Source organism: Myotis davidii, unplaced genomic scaffold (assembly GCF_000327345.1).
Source record: "Myotis davidii unplaced genomic scaffold, ASM32734v1 scaffold684, whole genome shotgun sequence".
Taxonomy (NCBI): Eukaryota; Metazoa; Chordata; class Mammalia; order Chiroptera; family Vespertilionidae; genus Myotis; species Myotis davidii.
In genome coordinates, this window is record NW_006295564.1 from 1,589,359 (window position 1) to 1,602,158 (window position 12,800).

A 12,800-nucleotide genomic window follows, 5' to 3' on the forward strand; every position below is an offset into this window, starting at 1 on the left:
CTGAGCTGTCACTTGTCGGTGAACCCAGTATTTACAAAGCTTCGCGACTCGGCTCCGGTCGCATGGGCGGGCCTCCTTCAGCCAGATCTTAGTGTCCCTTGCATTGGCCAGACATGTCGTCAATCACGAAAATTCGAGCTCATTGGTGCGAAAGTTTCAACAGGTCCCGTCCCCGCGCCACTCACCCACCACCTACCTGAGCGGAGCGGCCATTCGGAAATGTGTTCAGACAGTTTCCGGACATAAAAAGAACTGAGTCTAAATTGAATCAAAATATAAATGAACACTCAGATATTTCAAGCCAAAACATTGTACTCTCATGCTTCCCACAAGTCCCTTCCAAAACCAGCTAGGGCAGGTCCTATGACATTTGAAGGAAGGTGCAGATGGCTAGTGTTTTCCCCAGCTGTTGAAATGTGTTTAAAGGCAGGGTTGCAGTCTAGCTTCAGATTGAATAGGAAAGCCTCCTTATGCTTAACTTTGGAGTCAGGGTCAGGATGTTTCCTACACAGAACATCAGTCCCAGACTAGTTTTCACTTTTAGCTGCATCCCAGCAAAGTTCCTTAAATAATACTATGATCTTGGCCCCATCCCCACAGGATAGGTCCAATCCTCCTAGGGCAGCGGTTCTCAACCTGTGGGTCGGGACCCCTTTGGGTGTTGAACGACCCTTTCACAGGGGTCGCCTAAGAACATCGGAAAACACATATATAATTACATATTGTTTTTGTGATTCATCACAATGCTTTAATTATGTTCAATTTGTAACAATGAAAATGCATCCTGCATATCAGATATTTACATTATGATTCATAACAGTAGCAAAATTCCAGTAGCAACGAAAATAATTTTATGGTTGGGGGTCACCCCAACATGAGGAACTGTATTAAAGGGTCGCGGCATTGGGAAGGTTGAGAACCACTGTTCTAGGGTTCTTCAATCCTGGGGATTTTTCTTTGGCAAAACACCCAGTAATCCTTTGACCCTTCTGATTGGTCGCACACAGCATTGGGGCGGGGCACTGGGCGTGTCTCACAGCGACGCGCTGAGCTGTCACTTGTCGGTGAACCCAGTATTTACAAAGCTTCGCGACTCGGCTCCGGTCGCATGGGCGGGCCTCCTTCAGCCAGATCTTAGTGTCCCTTGCATTGGCCAGACATGTCGTCAATCACGAAAATTCGAGCTCATTGGTGCGAAAGTTTCAACAGGTCCCGTCCCCGCGCCACTCACCCACCACCTACCTGAGCGGAGCGGCCATTCGGAAAGCCGTGGTGAGGGTGGCGGTGACCAGTGAGGGCAGCCGAGTCGTGGGCGGGGGAGAAGGGACCACAGCACGCAAGGCCGCCTCCTGTTTCCACGCCGCCTGCGGGAGGGAGGGACCTAGAGGGCAGCGCGCGGCCTGCGCTCAGGGCGAGGGCTCCCGGCCCCTCTCCGTCCTCCGCAGCGCGGGGCTGCGGGCTGCGGGGCTCCGAGAGCCCTGGCGCGGCTGTCGCCGGGCCCTAAGCTTTCCCGGCGGCAGTCAGGTGGCGAGGCAGCGGCTTGGTGGCTGGGCAGCAAGGGCTTTCGTAGGCCTTCTCCGGGGATGCGGGGGCACCTCGTGCCCTGTTGGGCCATTCGTTCTTGTGGTTGTGAATGTGCCAGAGAGGCACTGGGGTCGCCACCGCCTTCCTCCCGAGGTCTGGGCGCCTCTGGAAGATGAGTAGGAAGAGACAAGGAGCAGCGGGAGGGGAACCTAGGAGGTGTGCCAGGGGTGTTTGGGAGAGGAGATGGAGCCTCCCAGGATAGAGGTACCTTCCTTCTCACAGCAAGCTTCTTATGTTTTTTCTTAACTGAGATTTTTTTGTTGTTGTTAGAAACAAAGACAAATCTCTATTTTGTCGCCCAACAAAATTTCAAGTGCTGCGACGCCCTGGACTTTCCTGTACTTCCTATGTGGACCTTCTATGAAGGATTGGAGCGTGCATTCTTTGGCTGTAGCAGCCTATACCGCATTTTTATACAGGATTAGTGCTGTGCTCCTTTTCTCTGGTCGTAGCATAGAATGGCCTGTACCGGACATCATCCAGGACGTTTAGCTACTGTAGGAAGCCTTTGCTTTCAGGTAGGACCTCTGGAATAGGGTGACCTCCCCTCTGAGGTCACTGAGGGCAGGATGCATGGGTGATTGGCTGTCCTGGTTGCCTCTTCCCAGGAGTAAAGCTTTCCTTTGGTTAGGAAAGTCAGGCAGAATAAGGATTTTTTTTTTTTCTGATTGAAGAATCTCTGTTGCCTTCCAGGAGCTTGGTTAGAGGCATGAACACAGTACTAGTTTCAAGTCTTTAATTAGAATCTCAAGCTCACACTACTAACAGGCTGATTTGTGAAAAGACTATAAGTTTCTGCAAAACCAGTCTGTCTTTACTATTGCCTTCCTTATAGAATCTGTCCTATATTCTACTGAAAAATAAAATATTGAACATTTTTGCTGTTCGAAGTCAGTATAGTGATGACCTTTTTGGAGGATAATGACTGGGAGGGGGTACAAAGAGTTCTAGGTCACTGGCAACCATCTCTTTTGATCTGGTTCATGACATTTCATTAAACTGTACAGTTATCATGAATGTTTATGTCTGTATGTAAATTATATTCCAATAAATAGTTTTAAAGATTGATGGAGAATAAGGTGATAGTCAATATTGGATGCTATGGTATGGCCTCAACTCTTCCCCAGTTAATTTCACTGATTCCAGGGCGGTTTCCCAATGCTGTACGTATTTCTGAAAAATGTTTGGTTATTTTCTGGGTATTGATATGGTCTGCTAGCCACAGGCAGCTAACTAAATTTCGAAGATATGTTGATATTGAACCTACCTTAAGCACTTTGCTTCACATGTGTAAAGAAAACTGGTTCTCTAAGTTCTCATTTCAAGAGAGTTTAGATATATTTATTGTAGCACTGCTTCCTGACTTAAGGTGGCTAAAGCCTGCCATCACAGTGGTGGCATTGAGACCTGGCTTCTCCCTACCCCACTTAGATGCTGCAGTGGAAAAGATAATTTTTCAGTAAGGTATCAAAAGGCTTAATTGAGTTTGCCTTTGAAAAAAAGACATACTACTACTTATTGACAAAAGTGTACTTAAGATGGTTTAAATTGAATTTAAAAAACAACCAAAAAGCCAGCCCTGGCCAGGTAGCTCAGTTGGTTAGAGCCAATGGATGCACAGCTAAGTGGAATAACAAGTTGATGTCCCCCTGCCCCACTCCCACCCCCATCTCTATTTGTCTCTCTCAAATCAGTAAGTTAAATTAAGGAAAATAAACTAAGCAAAATAAACAAATAAGCAGAACAGACTCATAGATATAGAAAGCATTTTGATAGTTGCCAGATTGGGGGGGGGGGTTGGGGGAATCGGTGAAAAGGTGAAAAAGGTGAAAGGATTAAGAAGTACAAATGGTTGTTACAAAATAGTTGTGGGTATGTAAAATACAGTTAGGGGCTATAGTCAACAATATTCTAATAACTATGTATGGGGTCAGATGGTACAAGATTTATTGGGAGGATCGCTTAGTAAGTTATATAATGTCTCATCACTGAAACTAATATAATATTGCATGTCAACTGTCATTGAAAAATAAAAAATGATTTTAAAAAGTTTTACTAGGACCCACCGTTAATAGAGACTTAAATTTTATGTATGTTTGCATAGCTCTTGACTTGCCTTTCTTTTTACCCAGGTAACCAAATTCAATTACCATGGGGAATGTTTTTGAAAAACTGTTTGAAAGTCTGTTTGGGAAAAAGGAGGTGCGGATTCTTATTTTGGGTTTGGATGGAGTAGGAAAAACTACCATGTTGTATAAATTGAAGCTGGGAAGGATTGTGGCTACCGTCCCTACAGTAGGTATGTTAACAACCTGTGGCCACACCAAGTTACAATTTAGTCTGTTAAACTCTTAACATGCTGCTTATATTATTGACTATTTCTTTTCGAAAATCTTGTTTATCCCAAGAATGTAAACTTTTTGATGCCAAAACCAGGTAATGTATACTTAACAAATTGCTCTCCAATGTCTCCAGCACATTCCTAGATTTACAGGGGAGTCATACAAACACATTTAGGTTAAGCAAATTTATCCTTAGCTGCTAGGCAAGAAAGTAAAAGATAATAATGACTAAAACAGTGAGGGCAGTTACGCCCTCCGTTCCTCTCAGGATGTGTCCCAGCCTCGGCCTGAGAGGGAAGCTGGAAATCTGCTGTTCCCTCCTCAGCCAGTCTTCCTTCCAGCTGGCCGTCCTCAGTGGAAGCATCTTTCCACTCCAAGTACCTCCTAGTGTTTAAAGATGCAGTGAGATTATTTTTTCTTCACTCTGGTTGGAGCCAACTACTTGAGCTGGTGTCCAACTGAAGAATCTGATTTGTTTCAGAGCTGTAGACCAGCCTTCCTATGAACCAGCACTGTGTTTTGTGGGCTATTTAAGGGTTTTGCAAAGCGGTTTTGATGGAACTTCATCTTTGCCTGGAGAACTGCCTCTAGATCCAAATTCCTGGGTGAGAAAGGCTCTAAGAGGGAGGAAGGAAAAGTTTCTACATTGTGTGTTGGAAAGTGGAAGTCAGTCCCATTAACGGCTTCTGTTTGCTCTCAAGTACACTGTTAAGATCTTTTTTTTAAAAAAAAAGAAAAAGATCTTTTTGCTGCGGGAAAGGGGAAAAGTGGGAGGGGGAAAGGGGGAAGTTGGAGAGAATCGGGAAGGTCTGAATGGGAGAGCAAGCTGACTAACATTCTGTTTTGTAAGTTATAAATCTTTGACTAGCAAGCTGCTTTGTAAATTAAAAGTCCAAATGTTAAAGCTGGCCAAATGTCAGTTGAAATTATTTGGAATTGTTCCACCAGCAAGAGTCATCATTAAAATTTGTCTCCATCCTTTCACTTTAGGTTCCAGTGTGGAGACGGTGGAATATAACAATATCAGCCTCACCATCTGGGATGTCAACAGCCATTGTAAACACAGACCTATGTGGAGACATTATTTCAAGGACACCAAAGGTAAGGATTATCCAGTCCACAGCCTTGGAGCCGTTTATATTAAATGTATCTAAAGATGCCTGCTTGAACCCAGCCGGTGTGGCTCAGTGGTTGAGTGTCAACCTATGAACCAGGAGGTCACGGTTCAATTCCTGGTCAGGGCACATGCCCGGGTTGTGGGCTCGATCCCCAGTGTTGTGCATGCAGGAGGCAGTCGATCAATGATCCCCTCTCACCATTGATGTTTCTATCTCTCTCTCCCTCTCCCTTCGTCTCTGAAATCAATAACAATATATATTTCTTAAAAAGACACATGCTTGAAGCCCCTGGTGGTGCTCTGCTTTATTTGGACCGTGAGTCGTCCCTTCTCTTCTGATGGCTCACTTATGCTTACTGGGGAGATTTCTTTTTGCGAAATGGTCCCTGCATTCCTAGAAAAAGTACTCGGGCTTTAATGCCCAATGTAGGAAACTCCTTTTAATCAAGTAATGGTTAGAAAATGGTTATCCTGATGAATTTCATTCTTTGGTTGAGAGTTATAGGTGTCCTTGGATGAGGTACCAGTTTTTGAAGAATCTGAATTCACTAAACATTTTTAAACCTAGTGAGAATATCTAAAAATCATTCCTCTGGAGAGAAAGAGATGAACAGAGATGGCTGAATCCCCAAATCCCAAATTCCAGCCTCTTGTGTGGTCACAGTCCCTCCCCGCTGTCCTATACTAGTATTCTACACGTACACGTATAGGCATGAATATCCCGGATTGTTACTATATTTCCTTATCATTGGTTTCTTAAAGATGGGGCTATATCATATATAATGCATAAAATGGTCTATTAGTTCTCACATGGAAAGATTTTTCTTTGATTGCAGGTAATTTTAACTTGTTAAATGGCAATGTACTTATATGGTTCAAAATTCAAAAGGAAATAAAAGTCTATAATAAAAAGTCATCAGCTCATCACTGTCCCTTAACCATCCAGTTCCCTTCCTGTAGGCAACAATTTTTATTTTTTGTATATCTGCCCAAAGGTATTTTATGCAGTATAAAGTATGCTATAATTACATATTCCTCCCCCATTTACAAAACAAATTACAGTATGCTACTCATGTGTCAGTTCACCTTTTCTAGGTTCTTTTAGTGCCAAAGTATAGTCAGTCTGATGCAAGGTTCTTTGTTTCTCAGATAAGGATCCCTATAAAAATAGAATATGAAAAGGTACCTAATATTTATAAACCTTTATTTTTATTAGGAATGGCAAAGAAATACTAGTACTATGCCGGCTTCCCCCTTGTCTGTTTTGCATTAGAAACTAATGATTCTAAGGATCTCTTCAAATTTCTGGATAACCTGGTTTGCTTAGTGATGATCACGGTCCAGAACTGCTGGCAGCATTCATATTTTGGGGGGGAGTTTTGAATGTTTTGCACTTTTAAAATCTGATGTGCTATAACAGACATGGCTTTGACTCACGTGCAAGCCCCAAACCTTCAGAAGCTGTTGAGCTGTCTCCCGGAGTGGGCTGCTCCAGAGCGGCTGGCCCGGCAGCTGTTGGAGGGGGTGGGAGGACTGGGAAGCATGGAGGGATGGGTCAGAGCGCCAGCACTGGCTTTCCCTCCTAGATAAAGTCGTGAAACCTCATAGAAGGAACTTAGAGGACATCTTATCTCACTACCCTCTCCTTACCAGCAGGGTCCCTTCTGCAGTGTCCCCACAAGTTGTGGCTTAAGCTGGGCATGACTACCTCCAGTCACAGGAGAGCCCCCTCAGTAGCTCATTGCTTCAGTTCTGTTGACTCATTATCATGTTGACTTACTATAGATTTTACCCACTGACCTTCCATCTACTATATAAAACAAGTTCAATCTCTCTTTATGCCATAGCCCTTTAAATATCTGAAGACAACGATCAGCAGTCCCCGCAATGAGTCTTTTCTCCAGGTAAAATATCCCCAGTTATAGCAGTTATTTTTCAGATGACATGGTATCTGATTCCTTTTCCATCCTAGTCATTCTCTTAATCCCTCCAGTTTGCCTGTCCTTTAGGATGTGGGGTCCAGCACTGACCACATAACATTCCCAGGATATTCTGACCGACATACAATAGAGTGGGCTTTTTATCACCCATGTCCTAAAAACTAAGCTACTTTCACTGCTGTTGATACAGCTGAGGATCAAATTTGTTCTTTTGGCAACCACATTCTTGTCTGAGAGAGAGCTTCCTGTCACCTGAACCCCACGTGGTCATTACCGTTATTGCCACATGGATTGCTGCTAAGAAAGGCTCCCCCATCCTGTATTTGGATGGTATGTTGGAGTCTCCTGGGCACCTCCTTTGGGAGATCCTTGTACCACCTCTTTCCCCAGCCAATGTGGCAGTCACCAGGTCTGTGCAGGTTTCAACGAAATTTGCTCAGATACAGTGTGGCAGCACCTTTCTTCAACCTGTCTCTGGCTTCCTGGGATTTTTCTGGGATGCCGCAAAGACTTCTGACACTAGCTATCTGGAGTTGTGCCAAACTTCATGGGTCATGTGCACAAGGCTCCTTTCAGGCACCAGCTGCAAGTTTGGGGTTCCCACTACCCCCTCAGGTTCATTGGAATGACTTCCAGGACACAGGAAAGGGATATACTTACCATTACAGTTTTATTACAAGGACACAAATGAACCAAAGGGAGAGATCCCGGTGGTACCAACACACAGCTTCCGTTGTTCTCTCCCTGCTCACATGTGTGGTTTCACTAAAAGCAATCAGATGGAAGGATACAGGGTGGGGTAAAAGTAGATTTACCATTGTGAGTACATAAAACACAGTGTTAATAAAGCTATTGGGGTTTTTTTGCGGGGGGGGGGGGATTTTTCCATTGATTTCTAGGAAGAGTGGATGAGAGGGAAAGATAGAGAAACACATCGATTGGTTGCTGCCTGCACCAGCCCCCGGCCAGGGCCTGGGCTGGGGAGGAGCCTGCAACTAAGTATGTACATGCCAAAAGCTATTGCAATAGTCATAATCTGCATGTTTTTTTTTCCACACAAGCCACTGCAAACCTACTTATGCCCCACCCTGTATATAATCCTGAGAGTTAGGAGTGCATTACCCTTCCGGCACATTGATGTGTGATATATGCAGAGTATTGCCAAACCAGGGAAACTTACCTGAATGTTGATGTCCAGAATTTTATTGGAACTTTATTTTGTAGGTTTGATGCAGAAATGAAGGGATTAAAAATGAGTGATTTCTCTAGCTAGTGTGGAGCGTCGTCCTGTGCACCAAGAGGTCGCAGGTTCGATTCTCAGTCAGGGCACATGCCCGGGTTGTGGGCTCAATCCCCAGTAGGGGGAATGCAGGAGCCAGTCAACCAATGTTTCTCTTCTCTCTCACATTGATATTTCCATCTCTTTCCATTCCTCTCTTTCTAAAATAAACAAAAAACGTATTTTTAAAAAATGAGAGATTAAAAACCTTTTCTTTGTATATTTCTCTGTATATTTTGTATAATCTGGTAAAGGGCTTTGATGCTTCTGAAAAAGATAGGTTAGTTGGTGTACAGTACACTTCCTAACTCTCGGGATTACAGATTCTTCCATAGGACTGCTTTCCGTGAAAACACACATGTGAGCAGGGAGAAGCTGTAAGGAGATATAAACAGCTGCCACTTCCAGGTTCAGATCACTACCATGCTTGTGATTTCTCTCCAGGTGTGATTTTTGTGGTCGATAGTAACGACAGAGAACGGATCAGTGAGGCCCAAGAAGAACTAACCAGATTGTTAATGGAGGATGAGCTCATGGATGCAGTACTGTTGGTGTTTGCAAATAAACAGGTATGTTGTTGGCTTTCTGAATACTGGAACTGCAATTTACTGCTAGTTGATCACTTAAAACTAATAGATATTTAAATTAGATGTCTGCCTCTCTCTCTCTCCAGTCCCTACCATAACCTTTCCCTCCACCTCCTTTATAGCATATGTCTTATATTCATTCATTCATCCACTCAACAAGTATTCATTGAGCATCAAAGTTCCAGTCATTGTTTTAGGGATTGGTGATAGTCTCAGTGAACAAGGCAGACAGAAGTCTCTGTGTTGATGGAGTTTACATCCCAGTGGGGGAGAGTCAGTGAGCACATAGCATGTGATGTGTCTGGTGGAAGTGTTGTGGAGGGAGGTAAAGCAGAGAAGGGGCAGAACGGATGTGGGGAGGGGCCAGGATGCCTCTCTGATAAGATGACATCTGAGCAGAGACCTGAAGTCCAGCAGGAGGGGAGCCCCAGGGTTCCAGGAACAGCACGGCAGCCAGGGACACTGCAGCAGAGTTGGGGGTGGACAAGGGAGGGAATGATTAGATCTCATGGGGCTATCACTGAGGAGGAGCTGTAATATAAGCTGTAAAAGAGTGGGAGGAGGGCACGGTGTCGAACGGGACTCAGAGCTGAACTAAGTATGGGAAAGAAGGTGGAATCATGTGGAATGTACCAGACAGACTGAGATAACGACAGTTACCTTTGGATGTTTCCTCCCACTCTCTCCTCTATGAATATATTCATTTTAAAATCGAAATCGTACTGTTTTGACAGCGTTGCATACTGTTTTGTCACTTCAGATTTATCGAAAGCATTTTCTCTTGTCATTCATCTCTTTGTAAACATGATTTTAAAGGGCAAATGGATCATCATTTATTCAACCGGGACCCTACTATTAGGTTCAATGTCAGTCCAGAATTTCACTAGTGAACATAGTGGACTTTCAAAAAAAAAAAAAAAAAGAACAGATTTATTGTTTTAATTATAAAAGCAGAATATGTTCATGGTATAAGTATGCAAACAGTTCAGAATATCAAGTGAAGTGAAATACTTAGCCCCACTCCTCAGGGTAAAACATTGTTACATTCCTTACCTCTTTCCAGAGGTAGAACTTTCTATGCCTATATAAGCAGTTAAATGAGTATATACACATTGAAATTGTGGAGATCATAGTCTGCATTCTGTTTGGCAACCTGCCTTTTTTCAATTAGCATATCTTTGACCAACCTTCCATATCAATACAACGGATCTACCTTGTTCTGGGGACTCTGAACCCCAGAGAGAGTGAGCTGTTGCAGGATTCTGATAGAAGAATGACTTGATCTGATTTTAATTGACTTTTAAGAATAGACTTGAGGGGAGCAAGAGCAGAAGCAAGGAGACCAATAAGGAAGTTATGTAAGTAATCCAAATGAGAAATGATGGTGGTGGGGTTAGGGGTGTAGCTGTGAAGGTGAGGTGAGAAATGGTCAGATGCTGAATATATTTAGATGGTAGAGTCTGTAGGATTTCCTACTGTGGAGTTGTGAGAGTGAGAAAGAGAAAAAAATTTAAGGATGATTTTTAAGGTTTTGGGCCTGAGCAGCTGGAAGGCTAGAGTTGCCATCAGCTGAGATAAGTCTGTGGGTTGGGGTGGGTTTGGGGAGAAGTGCATGACATATATATTTTTAAGAGCATGATATTTCATTATATGAATGCAACATTATAAACTGACTTGAATATTCTCTTTCAAGGATGTTCCCAATGCTATGAGCACAGCAGAAATAGCAGACAAGCTTGGCTTACAGTCCGTCCGCCAGAGAAACTGGCACATCCAGGCTACCAGCGCCACCAGTGGAGACGGGTTTTACGAAGGCCTGGACTGGCTCTCCAGCCAGCTTAAGAACCAGAAGTGACTGGAAGCAATTCATTCCTGTGCATCGTGGCGAAACCAGCTGCCTGTGTGTGTGCAAGGAGCAAGTGTGGATGTGTGGCTGGGCGTGGGGTGGCTTCCTCACACGGTGCCTTGGATCTGCTATAAGAAAACCAGTGTTACAGTTTAAGAAAAACCAGCGTTACGTTTTGTACACTACCTCCTGTTTCAGTAGCCTTGATGATCATCTCTACAGTTGACGGAGGAATCCTGAGGGCTGTCGGGTGCACAGGAGCCAGAGTGACCTTCATGGTGGAAAGGAGAAGGGTTGCTGGCAGGAAGACCAAGTCCAGTTGCGAAGCCCTGGCCCTGGCGTCTCTGCATACCCGGGACCCTGTTAGACTTCAGAGTCTACGAACAGGAAGGAACTAGCATTCTTTCCCATCCCTGCCAGAGCTAGATGCTCACTATTCAGTGCTTTAGAGCAAAAGGTGCTTGCTTACCACAGGTTTGAAGTTCAGATTGGAATTTTTCCCTTCAGCTGCAGCCTAGCCCAGACTTCCTGGTGTAACATACTTTATTTCAAGGAGTCAGTGATCTTTTTCACTAGAGTATCCAGACTACAGGAACACTAGAGAATTATCCAGTCCTCCCCTTGTGCTAGTTCCTTTCTCAATCCAACTTCCGGTTTGGGCTAACACCTGTGAGTTATGAGAGTTTGTGAGAGAATCAAGAGGTTAATTTGGGGGACAAAATTCCCCCCAACCCCTCGTATCTATTGCCTCTAAGTTAGTGCAAAATTTCGCCCTCTTGGTAGTCTAGCCTGCACCGCTGTCCATGGTACTGACTCCCTCTTCTGGATAGTGGTAATGTCTTAATGCTTTATGTTGTCAAAATGTTAATGAAAATGGCCTGGAGATGGGCTAGGTTCTCTCAGTAGTCTCGAGTATAGCTCTTTAGTATAGCAAAACAAATTTGCTCAGACATTTGTTGGCCAAATTTTTACACATTTCCACTACTTTACCTTTTAAAGTTCCTTTAAAAAAAAATCTATTGAAATTACAGGGGTGAATTTTAATAAAGGTGAATTTTAAGAAAAGTAAACCTTGTTTATTGATAACAATGAAGTTGATATTACTGGGGAGAACTTGCATACCATAACAAGTGTAGGTGTAATGTTTTTCTTTAAAATGTTGGCTTTAAAGACTGTTCATTGCAATATGGTCAACTAAGTCCAGTTTCGCTTGTTTAACCACGGAGTCATTTCTGAGAAATGTTTAGCTTCTATGTTTAAATTGGCTGGGACTGTCTTACACTGTGTATTTATGCTTAGTACAGTGTGCTTGGTACAGTGCTAGGCTTCACTGAACACTGTCGATCGGTTGAACAATAAAAAGCTTGCTTTGGAAGGAAGAGAAGGCGGCCATGTGCTTCTGAATGTCTTGAACTACTTTAAAATCCCCCCTTTTCTATCTTAGCTGACTTTCTATTGAAAACTCCCAGGGCACTTGTACAAAAGACAACCACAGGGGTACTCTCCTGGCCCTGGGCCGTTAGCAGTACTGGTACTTTCATGACAATTCCAACTGCAGTCTTCGTCTTGCAGTGATTTTGGTGAGTTGGGTAAGTGGGGACACATTAGGACAGTGGCTTCAGCAGACACTTGGGCCCCTGATAGCCATATTCACATCCCAGAGGTGTCCCTCACTAGCTGCTGGCCTCAGGCCAATTACTCTCAGCCTCCTTGTCTCTGAGCCTCAGTTTGCTTAACTGTTAAATGGCGATAATACCTGTTTCAAAGGGTTGTGGGGATTAAATGTCTCAGGCCTTTGTGTGCCTTGCTCTGGTGTTTCTCTGGGGCTATCTTTTTTTTTTTTTTTAACCCCTTCCCCAACAATTTTTTTGTTAAAAACGTTTCTTTTTCAGACTAATTTTTTTATTTTGGTTCTATATAGTATTTTTGATGCTGGTTATGAAAACAGTTTGTAACTCGTCTTCCTATAAACCATATTTTTTTACCATATTTTCATGGTATACTCGTCGACGACTGAAAAAGAACATTTTGTGAAAACGTGTATACACGTTTCTGCCGGGGAAGGGGTTAAGTTGTTTTTTTAAAAAATATATTTTATTGATTTT

The 12,800-nt window shown here is 43.6% G+C and overlaps 1 protein-coding gene and 1 long non-coding RNA gene across 4 annotated transcripts; one reads left to right on the forward strand and one right to left on the reverse strand.

The window, feature by feature from the left end:
* Positions 1-987: 987 nt before the first annotated feature.
* On the forward strand, positions 988-11,332 carry LOC102756145 (ADP-ribosylation factor 2). Of its 3 annotated transcripts, none has more exons than XM_006770248.2 (5): positions 988-2,102; positions 3,717-3,883; positions 4,917-5,027; positions 8,707-8,831; positions 10,543-11,332. In XM_006770248.2, the coding sequence occupies exons 2-5, from the start codon at positions 3,736-3,738 to the stop codon at positions 10,702-10,704; spliced, it is 546 nt and encodes a 181-aa protein (XP_006770311.1). In that variant the 5' UTR covers positions 988-2,102; positions 3,717-3,735; the 3' UTR covers positions 10,705-11,332. The 3 variants fall into 3 exon arrangements, with proteins under 3 accessions (XP_006770311.1, XP_015423623.1, XP_015423622.1); XM_015568137.1 differs by having other exon boundaries at positions 988-2,081; XM_015568136.1 differs by lacking the exon at positions 988-2,102 and adding an exon at positions 2,155-2,371.
* Positions 5,904-10,936, reverse strand: LOC107184164. Its single transcript, XR_001514990.1, has 3 exons — positions 10,882-10,936; positions 7,644-7,748; positions 5,904-6,202 (listed from the first exon to the last, which is right to left on the reverse strand). It is a non-coding gene; the product is annotated as an uncharacterized LOC107184164 (long non-coding RNA).
* Positions 11,333-12,800: the final 1,468 nt, after the last annotated feature.